The 19672-nt window shown below is 38.4% G+C and overlaps 1 protein-coding gene across 8 annotated transcripts in view; it reads left to right on the plus strand.

Moving 5' to 3' along the window:
• Window positions 1-633: 633 nt before the first annotated feature.
• Window positions 634-19672, plus strand: part of CC2D2A (coiled-coil and C2 domain containing 2A) — a 57481-nt gene continuing 38442 nt past the window's right edge. For 4 of the 8 annotated variants that reach the window (XM_038134276.1, XM_038134278.1, XM_038134277.1 and 1 more), the window contains exons 1-9: window positions 2839-3214; window positions 8566-8654; window positions 9160-9261; window positions 12166-12342; window positions 12514-12664; window positions 13832-13968; window positions 15249-15380; window positions 16650-16859; window positions 18911-19011. In XM_038134276.1, the coding sequence (XP_037990204.1) occupies window positions 2878-3214; window positions 8566-8654; window positions 9160-9261; window positions 12166-12342; window positions 12514-12664; window positions 13832-13968; window positions 15249-15380; window positions 16650-16859; window positions 18911-19011 (1436 nt within the window). In that variant the 5' untranslated portion in view covers window positions 2839-2877. Of the gene's footprint in view, window positions 687-2838; window positions 3215-3254; window positions 3468-8565; window positions 8655-9159; window positions 9262-11261; window positions 11364-12165; window positions 12343-12513; window positions 12665-13831; window positions 13969-15248; window positions 15381-16649; window positions 16860-18910; window positions 19012-19672 lie in introns of those variants that run through there. The other 4 variants (XM_038134283.1, XM_038134280.1, XM_038134281.1 and 1 more) reach the window with 4 other exon arrangements.

Below are 19672 nucleotides of genomic sequence, written 5' to 3' on the forward strand. Positions count from 1 at the left end.
GATGCATCTCCAGTAGTTACTTCAAGTACTTTAATGCATTGGAACACAGAGAGCACCAGGAAAACAACTGGCTACTAACCATCAGCTTCAAGGATTTATCCTTACATGAAGTTTCCGGGGATTTTTTTCAGAGGGAAATCAAGGGTTTCTAAACTAACCTAAAAAAAATATTTACTTGCTGAAATGTTGTAATACAGTCTGAATTAGAGGTCAGTCTCTTCCATAAATGACTGGTATTCAGGAATCACTGCTCTGGTTCATGCAAGTCCCAAGAAGGTCTGTGCCACTCTTGCACTTACTTTAGAAGCAGTACACAGAAATTGAGTCAGATAATTTTACAAAGTTAGATACTCAAAGTTAGGGTGAGTGACTATTTTATTGTATTTCAGCCTGAAGTAACCATCCTTGACCCTGTGAAAATATACTGTGGATATTTGCTTTTTAAACTCACTGCAGTAACTGAAAAGGTCTGCTGGAGCTGCATCCTCTCCGTATTTTATTTATGATTTCCCTTTTACCATAGATGAAATTGTTTACAAAAAGAAGTTTGCCAGAAGTGTTTCAGTGGTTTAAGCAGGAAATCTGACTCTTCCTCTTTAAAAGCACAGCTGGGGCGCTGCTTTTAGGGAGAGTGTGATGTTTGGTTCTGGTGCGTGATCCAAGAGCTGCTGTACAAGAAAACCCAGGTAGGAAGCAAACATTTTCCTTAAGCTCTGTTTCAGTGTCACTGCATTTAGTGTACTTTCAGGAGTGAGACAGATTTAAGTAACACAAAATCCTCAAAATTATTTTCTAGGTACTTTTGATGCAATAATTTTTAAAGAGCAGTGTGAAAAACTTCTCTGTGTTTCTGTTGATAGTTTTCAGTGCTAGGAAACCACCTCTGAGCTAGTGAAGAGCTTTTTAGTTCTTGCATCCAGTTGTTTATTACATTTTGAAGTGTCTGTTAGAGTACTTAACTTCAAGAAGTGCTACCAAATTGTTAAAGAAAGCTGCCATAAAGCACTTCTTCAATGTTGTCAGTGTTCCACATTTACATGTGCCTTCAGGAAAGACTGTTTAAATTTGATACATAAAGCTTGATATGAAAAAGAGATTTATGTGCCAAGCGATAAAAAGGCTGCTGCTCCTTGCAGTGCTGTACTTCTTGTGCTGTGAAGAGGGTATTTAATGAACCTTGCCAGCAGCAAGGAAGTGTGGCCATTTTTGGGTACATAATCCTTAGCCTGCTGAGAGACACTGAGGGAAGTGGTGCTGAGGCAGATGCACAGGTGGTTTGGGAGGGAGTTACATTTGTCCAGGAAAGCTACTTGCTTACCGTGAGCTCAGCTCCCTGTGTTAGTTGAGACATATTAAGAAATCTGATAATACTTGAGGCCAGTAGTTGTTAAATCTGAGCCTCAGGCAGGAGATAACTTCTCCTTTTTCATTAGGTACCTCCTAAGAGATAAGGAGGGATATGAAGATCACTCTGCATCTTCTAGGCTGGGCTGGAAGTGCTTTTTGAAGCAAGTATGCATGAGCCTGTACACACCCAGTACAAAGAAGTGACAAGAAAACCACAGGTGACCTGTGTCAGCCTCACTTAGCCCTCTTGCCAAAGAAGATTTAGCTAGGTACACAAAAAGGCCCCACATTTCACTCCCACAAGTTGTTCAATATCAGAATAAATGATGCTGTTGTGATTTACTTCATCTGTGAGCACAGCACATTGGCCCATGGATTTTGCAAGGGTGCAGCCAGGCTGGCACAAGCTTTGTGCCAAGTTACAGCCATGGCTGGTTTTCCATCCGGGAAAGACAAAGAAGGACAGGAACCTGCATGAAGAGCAGCAACAAATTGAGTTGTGTAGATATAAATGTAAAACTTCCCCCAATGCTTGTAAACAAATACAGCCACTTTCTAGTGCAGACAAAACGGAAGTAATTTGGTGGGTAGAAGTGATTTCAGCCCAAGGCTGAAAGCAGAGAAGAAAGGGATTGAACATGTCCCGGTGTTCTGAATATTGCAGTGGGCTTTATGGATCAAAGATGGGTTGTTTATGTAAAAAAAAAAAAACAAAAAACAAACAAAAAAACAAAAAAACCCCAACAAAACAGAAGTGTTCATACAGCAGGTACTGGCCCACATTATTCACTATTATATGGAATTATATGGAATTCACTATTATATGGAAGTGGATACATATATTTTCAATCCTTTTTGATTTTTAATTCCTTTATGAAAAAAATAAAGGCTTTTTAACATAATTTAAGTGTTTGGGGGAAAAACATCAGGTGGAACGTCTCTCATGATCATTATGCACATATTGAAGCATTTCTGTTATGAGTAATTCCTGTGCTGTTTGTGACAGCCAGGTATCAGCCACTGCCCAGGTGAACAGCAGTGATAATCCTGGAGGTTGGTGTCCAGTTCATAGAGACAAACATGTTATATGAACATTTTTCACTGAGAATAATAGGAATCTTTTGTATATATAGCTGTGTAAAGTGCAATAAGAAAGCCAAGACACTCTTTTAAGCTCTTCTCACCTGTAAGCACACTTCTAGTTCTTTCACATCTGTACAATTAATTTCTGTGTAAATACTGCAACTCTAAGTACCACTGCTGGAAGTAGGCACCCCTAATGTTTTGGATTTATGGGGGGTTTTTTAAATTGTATTTCGTATTGATCCACACTCAGGTGATAAAATTATTTTCCCATTATTGGTTAAATATATTTAGCCTTGCGTAGGTTACAAAACCACGAAGTTTTTCTGTTTTCTCACCGGCAGAGCCGCTTTTGAGGCAATCACGTTTAAACGGTAAAATGCCAGGAGGGGAAAAGAATGCCCGAGCCCCTATGGCACGAGGAGATTAACTGTAAAGATAAGGCAGATGTATATAACTGTAAATATAAAATATATTGGTGTGAAGCCAGTACAGAGCGGTGTCCGTCAGTCTGTCCGTCCGTCCGGGCCGGGTCCCTGCCGCGCGCTCCCGGCCCCGCGCACGCGCAGCCCCGCGCAGGCGCGCTGGCTCTGTCCCGCTCCGGGCCGGGTCCCGCTCCGGGCCGGGCCGCGCCGCCGCCGCTATCGCCTTTCCCTGCCCGCTGCCGCCGCCGCGATCGCCTTTCCCTGCCCGCTGCCGCCGCCGGAGGCTGCGGGTCCCGGCGGGCCGCGGGCGGAGCGCAGCAGCACCATGTCGGCAGCACGGCCCAGCGAGACGGTGCGCGGTGAGTGACTCCCAGCGGCGGGGCGCGGCGCCGCCGGCTCTGCCTGCCGGCCCGCCCGTGCCGAGTCCCGGCGCTGGTCCTCGGGCCGCCGCTCCGCTCCCAGCTGCCCCGCGGCTCTGCTCCTCGCACGGCTCCCTGCTGCCTTCCGAGGGGAGGCCGGGGGTCTGTGCCTGTCCCCACCGGGTCAGCTCCGGCTTCGAGCGGACCGGCAGCGCTGCACTCCAACGACGTGCTCCTGTCGCGTTTAAATATGGTTAGATTATGAAAAGCCCTTACATTTTTCAGATATATTTGTGTAGACGTGCAGTGTTTATGTATTTGGACTGGCCAGTCAGCCTTGTCTCCATCCCTGGGAAGGTGATGGAGCAGATCATTCGAGAGGTCATCACCAAGCATGTAGAAGAGAAGAAGGTTATCTGGAGTAGTCAGCATGGCTCTGCCATGGGAAAATCAATCTGATAGCTGCTATCAAGGCATGGCAGGATGGATCAATGAGGGGAGAGCAATGGGTGTTGTCTGTTTTGACTTCACAAGGGTTTTGCACTGTCTCCCATGATATCCTTGCAGGTAAGCTCAGGAAATGTGGGTTAGGTGGATCAGGATCTGGCTGAATGGCAGAGCTCAGAGGGTCGTGATCAGCAGAGTAGGAGGCCTCTGGTCTGTGGCATTCCCTGGGAATCAACAGTGAGTCCAGCCTTACTCAGTTTGTTTATCAGTGACCTGGACTGGGTCAGAATTCCCTGGAATGGGATAGAATGTACCCTCAGCAAGTTTTCTGGTGCTACAGACTGGGGGAGTGGCTGCTGCACCTGAGGGCTGTGCTGCCATTCAGTGGGACCTTGATAGGCTGGAGCTGGGCAGAGGGAAACTTAGTGAGGCTCAACAAGGGCAACTGTAGGGTCCTGCACTTGGGGAGGAATGACCCCAAGTACCAGCACAGGCTGGGGACGGACCTACTAAAGAGCAGCTCTGCTGGAAAGGACCTGGGAGTCTTGGTGGATGACACACCGCCCATGAGCCAGCGGTGCCCTTGTGCCAGGAGGGCCAATGGTATCCTGGGGTGCGTCAGGAATAGTGTGGCCAGCAGGTCCACGGGGGTGATCTTCTCCCTCTATTCAGCCCTAGTGAGGCCATTTCTGGACTGCTGTGTCCAGCTGTGGGCTCCTCAGTACTGAGAAAGACATGGAGGTGCTGGAGAGGGTCCAGTGGAGGGCCATGAAGATGCTGAGGGGTCTGGCCTGTTTCTCTTATGAAAAGAGGCTGTGGGAGCTGTGCCTGTTTAGTCTGGAGAGGACTGAGAAGGGATCTCATTAGGGCAGGGGCCAAGAGGAGGGTGCCAGGCTTTTCAGTGGTGCCTAGCGACAGGACACGGAGCCAGAGTCATAAACTGAAAAGTTTCACTTCTACATGAGAAGGAACTTTCTTTACATAGAGGGTGGCAGAACGCTGGAAAATGCTGCCTGGGGAGGTTTTGGAGTCTCCCACTCTGGAGATATTCAAAACCCACCTGGACACATTCCTGTGTAAGCTGCTCTAGGTGACTACCTTGCCATGGGGGTTGGACTGGATGATCTCCAGAGGTGCCTTCCAACCCTAATGGTACTGTAAACCTCGTAATTTGTGCTTGAATTGTTTCTCATGGGTATAAAGATGTATAGATTTTTGGCATGCTATTTTAATGTCGCACATTAAATACTCCTACAATGTAGGAGAGTGTAAGAGAGATGTGGTGGTGGGAAACTGCTAGAACTGGATGTCTAATCTTTCTGCATGGGTTTATGGTTTACCTAAATAGGGTGCATAAAAGATCTAATTAAGAGCAGACTATTAAAAAATCCATAGAATGAAAATCTAGTGAAGTATAAATATACTTGGTTTTTCATCAGTGTCAAGTTTTACCAAAATAAAATGTATGTACTGTCCTTAAACACATTTTAACAAAATATGGTACAGACAAGTTTTTAAAGGCATTTACAATTTAGGGATGTTTCCAGCTCTTCAGCGTCTGCATACATTTCTTCTGTAAGTTTTTTGAGTCTCAGTGTGCCAGTTTGTGCTAGGAAGTGCTATGCTGTTGACAGATAGAGTCCAAACAATTTTCAGAGTTGATTGCATGGGGAAATTAAGGCACCCTCTAGTGATGGTTATTTTCTTTTCCAGAAGCTTATTTTCCGTGGATAAACAGAATAGCTCAGCAGTACTGTTCAGAAGAAAATTAGTCTCTAGTTTCCGTATGTGATAAATGCTGTGTTTTCTTAAGTATTTTGCTCTGTTATTTCTGCTTCCAAAATACCTGTAATTTTGCAAACTTCATATGATCAAGTGAACAGTATAGCATGTGATATTCTGGATAGACTGTAGCATTGGTTTACTTAATTGCAGTATAATTTATCCATCTATTTGATTTGGTTTTTTGAAGTTGCATCTCACATTTTGAGAAAGACTACACCTTGAGCTGAAGCCTTCATGTATCTATTCAAAACTTAATTCAGTTCCCCTCACCTCTTCAGGATTCAGTTTCACAGATTTATAAATAATTTAAATTTCCATGTTCTATATGCTCTGGTTTTGAATATGCTGACAACTGCTGTTAGCTGTTGAGTTGCCCAATTATCAAGTAAGAGTAGATCTGAGTTTCTCACTCCTTTGTTAGAGTGATGATCTGTGTATGAATTTCTGATTATCATTTTCTTGCCAAGTGATAGCTAACTATTTTTTAAAAAATTATAATTTCCCCCTGCACTTTTCCAAGTGTCATTGAAAAATTCTACATTGTCTGTTTGCTCCACTATCTGGTTTTGCTTTTATTTTAATGCATGTGATAATACATCACCTCTATTCTGAGGCCTTTTAGTTTGTCATAATTTTCACCATATTATGTTAAATCTGTGGTGTTAAAAATATACACACCTCCACACTGCTTTTTTCAGGAAAGGGGACCTATATTTTAAAACAAGTGGGAAGTAGATAATTTTTCTGGAATCATCAATTTGTCACATCCCTCAAATAGGTGGTTTATTTTCTTCTAGCATGGAAGGATTATTGTTCTTGGCCCACTATGGCAAGCTTTTTTTGAAACTTGTCCATCAGCTGCTTCTTCACTTAATATTCAGCATAATCTCTGTACTAGCCTTTCAAACATTCAGTCAGTCTCTGCTGTTTCTTAATGCAATCTGTTTGCAGAAATTCAGTATTTTACTATAATCCAATTATGTATGTGCTTAATGCCTTTATATCTTGCTTAAATGGAGCGACATGGCTGTATGTCAGTCCACTAGTCAGACTAGTAAATAAGAGTTTCAAAAGAAGAATTGCTTTAAATAAAAAGCCTGTGTCTGGTAGTTATTACCTTGTGAAGCCAGCACAACCACAATATTGCATTAAATTTTTCTTCATTGTTGGGTTTGTGTCTTACTGTGCATTTATGCAGTTGTTCTATCCATGCAAAATACAGCAGTTTTTCTAGGATCTGTGCTGGAAGTTACCATTCCCTGTTTTCATTCAGGTAACTGATGCTTGGTCACAGCATTAACATCTGCCTTGAGCCTGGTTTCTGCATCCTTTGAGGTACTTGCAGAAGTTCTGAGTCAGTGTCGGTGCAGAGAGCTTTGAAGCCACTGAGATCCAATGGCTTTGGCCCCCTCTGAGTGCACATCAAATCAAGGGAAAACACTAGGTGACATTTTCAGGTTCTCAGGTTTAATTTCAGTTTGACTATCCAGCAAACTTGTTAGATCTGCCTGACGTAAAATACAGAGCCACTGTGGGAGCCAAAACATGGTGTGGATTTTTTTCAGCCTTGTAATGGTGATCCTGCAAAGTAATGTGTTCATGGATATCAGTTTTACTTTCTTCACTTCCAAGATATAATTTGAAGTTGAGCACAACTTAGTTGACTCTAGAGCCTGTTCACATAAGCAGAGCAAAAGTGTATGTCCAGAGAAGGAAAGTAACAAAACCATTTTTTGATGTGGTCAATTTTTCAAAAAGCTACAGTATCTCTCAATTTGATGCAATTACCAAAGCCTTAAAATGGTTTTCATTATATATAGAAAAGATAATGACCCTGTTGTCTCAAGGGACAGATGAATTAATAAAGAACTCTGCTTACAGAGCATAAGTTCTGATGCTCTCTGAGTGCTTAAAGTAGCAGCAGATTTTTTTCTGCCCTAATTTTGTATATTTACACTGTTCACGTAGCTTGTCTGGAAATGTTTATAGACAATTGTAAAGGATTTCAGATCATCTAATCTGTTGCTTTCTAGTTTGCATTTATCAGAATGGAATTGAAATGACACATTTGCTGCAATGAAATAGAACATGTTTTTGCATGCTAACTGAACAAAATAAAATAGTAGAAAAAATTGACAAGAGGAAAATCCAAAGGTAACTCTAGACCACCTTCTTTGAAATATTTTTTTCTAAGTCTTGATACTTGGGTTTGGTGGGGTTTTTTGGTTGATTGAGTTTCTTTGAGGGTTGGGGTTAATCTGTTTGTTTGGTTTTGTTTTTTAACTTAAAAGCTTGCACTAGTGAAGGTTCCATAACTGTTTAAGGGACTCAGTTTTGCAGTGTTAGAATAAAAAGTTAAATTTTTTTTCAAATGTGTACCTACCTTTCAAATGGCAATTAAAGTTCATCATGTCCATTTCCAGCAGACAGAGCCTTTTTTCTGTGTGCTGCAGTGTTTCATAATCCTGAAGTTTTAAAAATTGCTAAAGTTTTTTCTTAATTCCAAAAACTTTTCAAAGGCCATCTGTGACAAAATGTGACTTCCTGCGAATTTTTGCTTGTGTTTTCTGTACACAGATAAACACTATTGCACCATTCAAATTATTAATAAATCTTTTAAAGGTGTTAGATTGAGGCAGATGCTGAAAATTCCTGTGGAATAGGGGGTTAGCTCTTTGTACCTTGTTCATTCTTTTGAAAGTTTCCAAATGCAATGAATGTTTCTTTTCTAAAAATACAAGCAGTAAGTTGTATACTTTAGAAATATTAGAATTCTCCCAAATTCATCTCTTGATGATTCTGAGTAGTAGTGGTGGTAGTATTGAGGTTTATCTTTAAGTATTTTTCTTTTCTAAATGTTTGTGGACTGAAAGTGTGCTTAAGCATTTCTTACAGTGGTTCATAGTATATAATGAAAGGTAGATCTGTTGTAGTTTAAAGGCATTTAAATTATACTTTGTAAGGAATGGATTCCAGAATGAAGTTTCATTCACTCATATTTTCTCATGCAAGTTCTTTCTGCAGGAATGTGGGACTCTGGTATTAATGGTTTTATTTTCCATACATTTCTTTCAGAAAATACTTAATTTAAACACATTTCCATTTTTTCTCTGTTCCAGAGTTGCCACCTGTTCCTTCTACATCAAGGACAAGTTTTGCAGAGCTTTCTGTTAGGCAGCGAATGAGAGAGAAGCTAAAAGCAGCAAGGGTAAGAATCCTTCAGAAGTCCTGTTTGATTGACCTCAATCTTATAAGGAACACCCACTTAATTTTGCTTGCTTTGTGCTATGAGAATTTGAGTTGGGATATCTGCTTTTTATTTCTAAAGCTGAAAGAGTACTCAGTTCATCAGTACAGTTACATTCTGTATTGCTGTTTTCTAAAGTTAATATTTAATTTGTTGATAGTAAAATAAAAGGTATCATTGTTTTGTAATTAGATGATACAATCATTAAAAGTTCCTTCTGTGTTCTTTTCCAAAAAATTTCTTACACTCTTTTGAAAGCAATGGATTGCCTTGTACTTTGTTTGCTGTACAATTTAATAAGGTGTATTAATATATGGATCTGGAAAGCCACTTAAGCTGATTTTATAATTATAGGTTTTGTCCCTAACACAAATATAAGTAAGTGTTGAGTTACTGGGAATCATTGAAGCTTTGATCTATTTCTGTTTCTATTAGAGCTAAACATTTTTTTCATTTGTTTGCTTAGACAAAAGCTGAAATTACTTTGTCACAAGAAGACCCCAGTCCACAACCAAGGCGCTTAAAAGCCATCAGAGAAAGAAAACCAGGAGTCAGATTGGATAAAAGGGTAAAAGTGTGCATTCTATCTTGCCATTCTTATCAAAAGAAAGGGAGTGTGAAACATGAGAAAAATCAAAGTCTGCACACTCTTGAAGATCAATTTCATTTAACGGAATTATTCTGCTGTTTGAAATAGTAACCAGAAAGGAACCATTCTGATTATTGTTTTTGTTGTATATATTTAACAGTAATTAGTAACCAGAAAGGAACCATTCTGATTATTGTTTTTGTTGTATATATTTAACAGTAATTAGTAACCAGAAAGGAACCATTCTGATTATTGTTTTTATTGTATATATTTAACAGTATATATTTAACTGTTAAATATATTGTATATATTTAACAGTACTGTTACATGCATTGTAGTATGGACATCATGGGGAACTTCTGTCATTTAGAGGTTCTTGACTTCTGTTGCTTAAGATGCCTTGAAGAATTTAAAATTTACTGTAACAGGAGCTTTATATAAATAAAGCTCCCACTGTAATAATGCTTTATATAAATTTGAACAGTGCAATTGCTAAATGCTGGATATTAACTTTGTCATTGTATTTTATTGTATGGCCTTGTTACCATTTTATATTGAGGTTTTTTTTTTTATAAGCATACAAAAAAAATTCTTTGTTAAAAAATGAATTTTGTTTAAAAAAACAACAAAGGCTTTGCCTGTGCAGAACTGGCACTCATATTCTTCAGAATTCACAGAAAGATTGCTTGCCTGTAGAAAATGTGTTCCAAAAAATGTGTTATTCCCAGGAAATAACAGCATATAGCAGTAACACCTTTATATGGAATTCCAAACAATATGATTTAGCCTGGCTAAATCACTTGTCTAGGGGAGAATTGCCATTTCATGTACATTGTGGGAAGATTCTTGGCAATGTTATCTTATTATTAGTAATTATTACAGCTTTCAGTTAAGTAGTTCTGTTTTAATATATTTGTATTAGGAAAATGCAGAAGTGATATCCTTATTAGAATTGTTTATTAATTTTATGTCAAGTGTATGTGAAACCTTCTACATGTTGGTTTTGTTTCTTGTACTTATTTATGCACAAGGTATTGTTTTGTTGTTAAACAAGTGGCCATCAGATTGACAGAGTCTGAGATTTTCTTTTTGATGTTATTCTTTTGAAATATAGATGTAATAGAGGTAAACTTAAGAATTGTCTTCCTTTAATCTAGCAGTTCTAGCCACAAAGAGGAAGAACAGATAGAATGGAAGAACAGATGGAATGGTAGATGTTTTTTTGTTGGTTAAGCCTGATGAAAATCACTTTGAAGCACTTAAATGAACTTGCTGATGCAACCTCAGAACCAGTGACCTTTACAGTGATCTTAGTGAAGGGACAGATAAGCCTTCAGAGGACTGGGAGTGGATAAACATGATACCTTGTTTCTTGAAAAGGCAAGGGTGTGTCACCCATGGAGTAAGAGAGTAGCCTAGCAATAGTTGTTTGACCATAAAAAGAATAAAATAAATAATCAAGTGTGTATTTTAGCAACCAAGCAATGAACCACCTTTTTAAAGAATACCGAAGAGGGTTTTCCTGATTGCAGCAGGAGTTGTCTGAGAAGAGCCCTGGTTCCCTTACCTGGGCTGCAGTCCCTGCCAGCAGCAGCCCTGGCCCTGCTGGGGCTGTCTGCCCGAGGGCAGGGCTTGCCATTGCTGCCTCCTTGCTCTCCTTTGGGCATCAGCTTGTGATTGCTTGTGTTCAGGAGTGCAGAAACAATGATCCCATCAGCAGTGGAGACAGCTACTGTCATCTGGGCAGTGAACCATTTCTTCATGCTCTACAGTCTGTCTCTTGACCCAAAGGAATTAAGTAATAGTTAGATGTACCCTTGTAAAATAAATATGCAGTCCATTTTTTACCACACTGGCGATGTTTCTCTTTTGTTATTTTTTTCTGTAAAAATGCAATATCTGATAGCTGTAGTCAATTGTTTGTATTTTTTATGATTCACTAAATGTATGCTAAAACTTAGGTATATGTTCTTGTGCAGTCTGATAATGATAAATTCAGGGAGATGCCAGAGGGTGAATCACACTTACCATCAAAAGTAAAGTTTTGTGATTCTGTAAAAAAGCTTAAGCAAAAGTCAACAGTAAGTACCAATTCCTCCATTTCAATAATGAATATTAATTTAATTTAACCTTTATGTGGCTTCATGATTCTGTTTGAAGAAGGAGACAGAATTCAGTCTCAAGCAGTGGCGAAGGTTTTATTTAATTTAAAAATTCACAAGCAGTATATGCCAACAATTGAAGTATATAAAAGGAACCTTCATCAAATATAAGAATGGCTTTGGGTCATTTGATTAAAAAACCCAAAAAGCTTTAATAAATCCATCTGGCCACTACTGGAGTTTGCGGGAAAAATGTGTCTTCTGTTTAAAGACTTTTTATTGAATGCCACCAGTTGGCAGTTAAAGCATTTTACAGACTAGTATATTGATATTTATTAGCCACAAAGTACTAATGTTAATTCTTTTCTTAGAGGATTGATCCTAAATCTAAAGGGTCCTGAATCCTTCAAAGACAAAAGGCCATTACAAATTTCTCTTCATATCATTTACCTGGATATCTGCAGCACGGCCAGAACTTAAACTTTGGTGTTCTGATTCACAAATGGTTTATATTTAAAGCAATAAGAATGTTAAAATTAGACCAGGTAACTTTTTTAAACAAAACTTTGCAAGAAATGTTGAATGAATATCTGGAAATAGAGAAAGTTCACAAATAATTTACAAATTTCAGTTAGCTTCAGCATTTGAGTGAGTTCTGTTTGAGATAAAATAATTATCTTGTAAAAAATGTTGTTTCATATTATTAATGAGAAGATTTATGCACTTGCCCTAATTTTCTTTAAAAATACCATAATAAAGTATCTTTGTCTTGTTTTTCTAGTTCCAGAATGATTTTCCTTCTGAGGAAGAAGCATATAATTTCTTTACTTTCAATTTTGATGCTGTACCAGAGAATATGAAAGCTGGAGCCAGGAAAAAGAATGGATTTAATGAAGAAGAAGAGGTGGAAGAGGAATGTGTTGAAACTCATGAAGATGAACAAGAGGAGGATGAAACGGTGAGAACTATGGGATAAATGTTAATATTTTTTATTCAGACTTCTGTTAATTTTATTAGTATTTATAAAACAGCATCTTTGGTTTCCTTAAAAATTCTCAAAGTGTACTTTTTCAAGAAACTTTCTTAAGAAACAGACAAACTAACAGAGATGTTTGCACTTAACCTAAAGGATGAAGACGTACGCCTAGTGAAAGATGATGATTTATTCATAGGGCAGACAGATGAAGACCTTGTAGTAGTGAAACCTGTTGATTGTGAAAGCTACACTGAGCAACTGAAAAGGGAGAAAGAATTTCTCTTCATTCCCAGCATGTTAGCAGGTATGAAGATAGTGCTTATCCATTTAGTTCCTGGATTTTTGCATAGCATGGCACCCTCTGATCTGCTGAATAAATCTTGTATTGATTGTCTCTGGCAGCAGAGAGAGATGTTTAATTGCAGCTCTCTGACACTGCTCATCCAGTCGAGTCTGAAAAAGTCTGGCAGATGGATTAGCTGGGAGCATGCACACCTCAGCAGGTCATCACCTGCTACACTGGCAGGTGTACTCAGGGCACCTCAGCTGGTTGGGGGTAATTTCCTCACTGCTGTCTGTAGGAAATGCCAGGTGCTAGCCCCTCTTCTGCTGGTATTGAATTGTATGCAGCATTGTTCATGTCTCTGACTTTTTTGCATTATTCCCACAGAATTTCAAAGTCCTAAAAAATTGCTTTATAGTGTCACTTGCTATCTGATATTTGAACTGGAAGAAATAGAAACAAGTCTCCCAGTATATACAGGAATGGTACCAGTACAGCTTGCAGTACACTGTCATAATATTTGACATTGTGTGCCTCTGTTTTTTCGTGTCTTGTAATTTAGTTCTGACTACTTCCTGTGTGATCCACTGTGTTCTGATTGAGGGGAAAACTTTTGTTGTAACCCTCAGTACAATCCTTCCCTGTTTTGAGATTGCTTCTTGTAAAATACTGAATCCATACACACTGTGAAACAGCCTTGCAGGCAGGTCTTCAAAACAAATTCCACCTGCTGTTATTTGGCTAACATAACTCTTTTATGCATGTTTTGTATTTTATATGGGACTAGCTTAAGCAAACTATTATTAACTGTAGCTCTGATTAGTCTGAATGTTTCATTTTCCATTGGAAAGGCTTAGAAATGCTTCTCTAGTAAGTTGCTGCTCAAGGTTTTTTACACTGTTCTGCAAGCAACCATTAACACTAAACTCCACTAAGTAACTTGAAGTATTTTTGGTTAAATTTTTAGTTATTGGTTTATTAGAATTGTGACACTTTGTGGTACTTTTATGAGAGGTCTGTCTTGATTAAGATAAGGACCTGTTTTAATTCTATATTTCCTTTTTTTCTATGTAGTAAAATACTTCTGACAGCATACTTAATATACAATGCCAATCATTTTAAGAATTAACAAACTAAAACTACAGTTACAAGATATTTTACGTGGCTTTCTTCTTAATGTCTCATTAGTGCCTGCTTCTGAGAAGATGCCTAGAAATATGCAGCCCAGGTACCTTGAGGATGAAGGTTTTTACACTGGAGAAAGGCCCTTTGTGTCACAGTCTAATCAAAATATTTTAGAAAACAGAATACTCAGACAGGACCAAGTAAGTCACTGCTACCTTTTTAGTTGTAACTTTTATCAGTATTTTATTTATCTTTATAAGTATCTTATTTTTGTTATAGTTAAGTAAGTGGATGGACATAATATGGAGCTTTCATCTTCAAAATGTTTAGCAGCATCAGATGTTGGTAAATACATATTTTTGTAGGAGCCTGTTTTTAGTATAACCCCACTGTCAGAATATCAGACTGGGTCTTACAAAACTGATGTCTTTTCTTGGCTCTGCTTGTAGCCTGCTGGGGAACAGATCACTGATCAGACTGTAAGGCTAATTAAATATTGGTATAGATTATCAGAGATGTTTTAGAATCCTTTCAGATTTTTAAGTGTGTCTTGAAGACTTGGGAAAACTTGGGAAAGTAGCTTGGATATATGTTATCCTCTTGTATTATCATTCTGTACATGGTAAGGTATGTATTCAGTATAGACCTAAACTCCTGAGCAGCAGCTGCCCTTTTTTTGGTTGGTTTTTTTTTGGTTTTTTTTTTTTTTTTTGTTTGGTTTTTTTTTTTGTGGTTCTGTGTATTCTTCATGTGCTTTTGCTAATCAGATTAGGAACATTTGGATCTAAAATTTTTGAATAGGCAGTTTGAACCCAGTTAGTTTTCTGCTTGACTTCATGGTGTTACCACATCAACATTTGGCTCAATGGTCAAGTATTGAAAATAATAATAAAAATAAATACAAGATATATAAGATAGGTATGGAACTAACAGGGTGGGGCAGCATCCTTGGACAGCTGCACTGGTTAAAGCTGTATTTGAATCCAGGTAGAGAGAGCAGAGGGATGAATTATCCATGTGAAACCATGTATAGCAGTTGCTGTGTAAAATTCTTACCTGTTCTGCTTTCATAGATGCTGCTTAAGTAGTTCAGGTTTTAGACTTGAAGATTTGAGAGGTGCTTTGATAAATCATCTGAGCTGCTATTTAGCTCTTGTGTAAAACAAGACTTAGAATTCTTTCCGTTTTAGTGATTTAAGAAAATAACATGTAAATAAGTGACATGTTGGTTTTTTTCCTTTTATATCTATAACACTGAATGTTGAAGGAAAAATAAATCAGTATAATCAAAGTTTGAGCAACATCTTGGTCTTTTAATTTCAAAACTTAGCTCTGGTATATTTGAAGATTTTGTTTTGGTTATTTCAGTCACAAACAATCCATAGTCACCTTTTATTCTGTATTTTTACAAGAATTATGATTTTGCAGGTAATTCCTTTATAAAGTAAGAAACAATATATAATTTTGTTTTCCTTTGTAGGGGAAAGAATGGTTTGGTGATGATGGCAAAATCTTAGCATTGCCTAATCCAATTAAACAGTCTTCTACTAGGCCTCCAATACTCTCGCTCGAAGAAGGCATTGCACCAGAACTTGAAACAGTGTATAGAAAGGTAGGCATTTTTCATATATGTGATTCCTGAGACTCAGTGTCCCAGTTCTTCTGCACCAGAAATCCTGAAGGGTTTTGTGCTAAGAGCCATGACTGTTGATTGGTTTTTGTGATTTCATATCTGTTCTTTAAATCAGCTCTACTTTATTAAGTACATATCTGTTTTTTCCTTTAAAAATGCATTGAAAAGGATGAAGAGTTTAGGTAGTGCTGGTTGAAGTAGTAAGGTGTCAGCTCTTGACAAACACCTTAAAATCTGTGAGCCCCTAAGATCCTTGTGAGGCTCCCTTGGATATTCTCATGCCAAAGTAGAGTAGTACCTATATTAGTGTGTATATAGAGTTTGCTCGCTTAGACAGTGACTAATTTTGAGTTATGTAGCATCAATTCAGATATTTTGGGGAGATTGTGGAGTCTTTTTTCTTGGTTGTTTTTCATGTTTGTTTTGTTATGTTTGCAGGGGTTTTTGCGGTTGGTTTTTCCAGTCACAGCATACCTACCCTGACAAACAGCAGTTTCAGTGTGTAATCAGTACACATCAAAAAAAGTTTCAATTAAAACCATTCAGCAGTCTTGAAGCAAGCTTTACTTGTTCTGCTTGCTAGAACTCTATTACCCTTTGGAAAAGCTGACTTTTAAGACTTTAAAATAGAGCGCTCATTTGGGACACATAAGTGTTTCTGACTGTTGTTGTTGATACAAATTTAAATGTGGTCCTTCAGTTGATGCTGGTGATAAATATGCAACCCACAGGCTGCATCCAGTAGCACAGATCTGTGCAGGGTGCTTCTGCAGGCAGGAAAAATTTACTATTTACATCATGTAAAGATAGGCCAAGAGAGCTCATGTTTCAGGAGCACCATGTTGACATGATCAGTGACAGAAATATCTAAGTCACATCGGTCTGGATTTCCTTGATGTTTGAATGGGGAAGCAAGTAAAATATTTCCTAATCTACACAGTCTGCAAGGAGAGCTCCTTGTCTTCCTAATCTACAAGGAGAGCTGTTCTGTCAGAGCTGGACTATATCCTAGAGCTCAGTTCTAAGAGGAAACAAAGTAGTACTAAACAATTGTGTCAAAAGAGCACTAGCAGGCTCTGCTTTTTCTAATCCAGTGTCATTCTCTTCATTGCTCAGCAAAACCTTCAGTATAGGAAGATATTATTTTATATTCAGTATATTTCAACTTCACATAGACTGACAAAAAAATCCTTGAAAAATACTTTGTCAAAATCTGTAAATCCATTTTATTCTTTTTTTTTCTTTCAGGCAATAAAAATGACATCTACCAACCAGTATTTTGTTGGGCCTGGAGATTTTCAGGGGCTGTTTCAATTGGATATTGATATTTCTGGACTGATATTCACCCATCATCCCTGTTTTAGCCGTGAGCATGTGTTAGCAGCTAAACTGGCTCAGTTATATGATCAGTATTTAGCAAGAAAACAGAAGAATCTTACCAAACTTCTCACAGACAAGGTATTTCTGCTCTGTCTCCATACTTTGTTGAGACAATGACATGACAGTTTAAGGTAAAAGCTGAACTTGTCAGAACTTAAAAATCTAAATATTTGACTGAGTTGCTGTGTGTTCAGTGCAGAATTGCATTTTTAAGATTAAGAATTTCTTTGATCTTTGAATTTGAATTAACTCTGAAGTAAAAGGAATACAGTAATATTTGCATAGTATTCCTTAGAGTATCCAAAATGTTTCCTAGTGAGTGACAGATTAGACATTACAGGATTGTGTACAGCAGCTCTGACAGGGAGACAGCAAAAGACATTATTCAGTGATGGAGGGAAGTTAGTGAAGTTTAGTTTCAGTTAACAAATCAAAGTAAAAGGAAGCAGTTTAATTTCACCAGATTGTACAAAAGTAGAACCCATTTCCAGGTATGTATCTGTGACAGATGCTGTGTTTTGAATGCATACTGCTGCCACGTTTACTGCGGGACTCTTGTGAATGGCAGAACCCAAGGCTGGCTGTAGTCTCCTGTTTCTGGCTCTGTTGCTGGCTTGCTGGGTGAGCTTGGCAGGGCTGCTCATCCCCTGTGTACCACTTTTCCTCTGTCTGTACATTGGAAGTAATGGCAGTGGTCTTCCCTGTGTGTGTGCACACATGAACATTAGGCATTGTCAGCACAATTCTGATGTCATCAGGGCACACAAGAACACTTGTCTGTCAAAAATTAGTTGAATTATTAAGTACATATACATTCAGATTTCCATGAACTAAAGGTTGTTATTTTCTACATTAAAGAGCTGTTATAAGGGAAAATTAATCATTGACAAGCTCATTTTTAGATTAATGCAATGTAATAAGTAGGTGGTGTGCAGATATTTTTGAATTTTTATATAAAGCATTAGGTTATAGTTCTAATGATGGACAGACATTTCATACAATGTCTCAAAATAATTCCTTGGTATATTTTGTTCTGTTAGTACTTTTGAAGGATTTGCCTTAGTGCTGTTTGAAACAGAACAATTGGGTTATCCAGGTCTTCATTAAGGTTGAAAAAGACCTCTAATACCATCAAGTTCAACTATTAGCCCAGACTGCCACATCCATCACTAACCCCCAAGTGCCAGTCTGCATATCTTTTAAAGACCTCCAGGGATGGTGGATGTCCCTGCATAGCCTGTTCCAGTGCTTGACAAAACTTTCAGTGAAGAAATTTTTTCCCAAGATCCAATCTAGTCTCCCTGGGATTTGAAGCCATTTCCTCTTGTCCTATCACTTGTTGCTTGACAGAAGAGACCAACATCTGTCTACAGCCTCCTTTCAGGGATGGTTTAACCTGGAGATGCTCATGAGGGACCCTGTTGTTCTCTACAACTGCCTGAAAGGAGGCTGGAGCCAGGTCAGTCTCTTATCCCAGGCAACCAGAGACAAGTCAAGAGGATTGACTGGCCAGAAGCTGTGCCAGGGAAGGTTAAATTGTACATCAGGAAGAATTTCTTCAGTGAAATGGTGATTAGATACTGGAATGCACTGGCGAGGGAAGAAGTGGAGTCACTATCCCTGGAAGTGTTCAAGAAGTGACTGGACATGGCACTTAGTGCTGTGGTTTAGTTTATATCTGGGAGGTCTTTTTCAACCATAATGATTCTGTGTGTCTATTCTATGATTCTGGGATTTTCTAATCCACTAAGGATTACTTTTAGTAGCCCTTCCTAGTCCCAAGAAAGGCTTTTGTGAAAGTTGGGGGTTTTTGCTGACTTGAGGCCTTTTTCCACTTACACCTTTGATTCCTGAGCTTTCAGAATGCTCCCTAGATCAGTCTTCCCCTTGATTAGGTCTGCTGCAGTGATAAAAGTTAGTAAATCTCCCTCCTGTATCCAGGGATCCTAAGTAAAATGTCATGCTGAGGAATCATCTCACAAACATACCAAAACCCTGTAAATGCAGGATCAGGATAGTTCAGGGTTTTCTGTCATTAGTAATTAGCTCTTTCTTTTCAAAGTGCAGTACACTGCATACCTTGTTAAGCCATCTGTTAATTGCCTTTTTTGTTTGTTTGTTTGTTCAAGCTGCATGCTTTGAGGAGTGCAGTGCAATGTAGTATGGAAGGTGCTGGTGATGGTGTTCCTGTGGCTCAACAAAGCATACCTGAATACAAAATGGAGATCAGGTGGGTATGAATTCATTAAATTGTTGGGGTTTAAAATTGTATTCCTTTTTTCCTTTACCTGTTGGTACAGAATATGATTCATGTCAGACTTTTAAATTCTACTATAAATAGCTCTAGAAGAATTTTGAGGATTTAAGAGTTCTCACTGACAAGTTGCATAAAACATTATGAAGAAAACACAGTTTAGGCTGAAATTTTCATTTTAAAGTGGTCCAATTTGATTATGTTAATTAATTTCTTAATAGCTATTTACCGGTACGTTTTGTTTAGTTAAATATAATTAAAATAAAGTTTCAGTAGACTTCATCTGGATGCACAAAGCTTTTACGATGCAATAAGGTAATTTTTTGGACAGACAAAACCCTTAGTTTTTTCCATCTGCTTCCTCATTACACAAATGTCCTTGATTTCCTTTCCATTCTAAGGTATTTTGGCCATGTTTTTGCCAATCGGTTAATACAAATAAAGTGGTGGAATTTTGTTTTACGAGATTACAGTTATTGTTCTTGGAGAAAAGCTGGGCTGTAAAAATATACTGCAGTTTTTGGCTCGGTAGTGACAGTTTGTATTATTTTTGGCAGATGGGCAGTGATGAACTGTAAGTGTTAGCAGTGTGATAAAAAAGAAGTTATTTTAGATATCCATGCTGAACAGCCTTTTA

The sequence above is a fragment of the Motacilla alba genome, chromosome 4 (assembly GCF_015832195.1).
Source record: "Motacilla alba alba isolate MOTALB_02 chromosome 4, Motacilla_alba_V1.0_pri, whole genome shotgun sequence".
Lineage (NCBI taxonomy): Eukaryota > Metazoa > Chordata > Aves > Passeriformes > Motacillidae > Motacilla > Motacilla alba.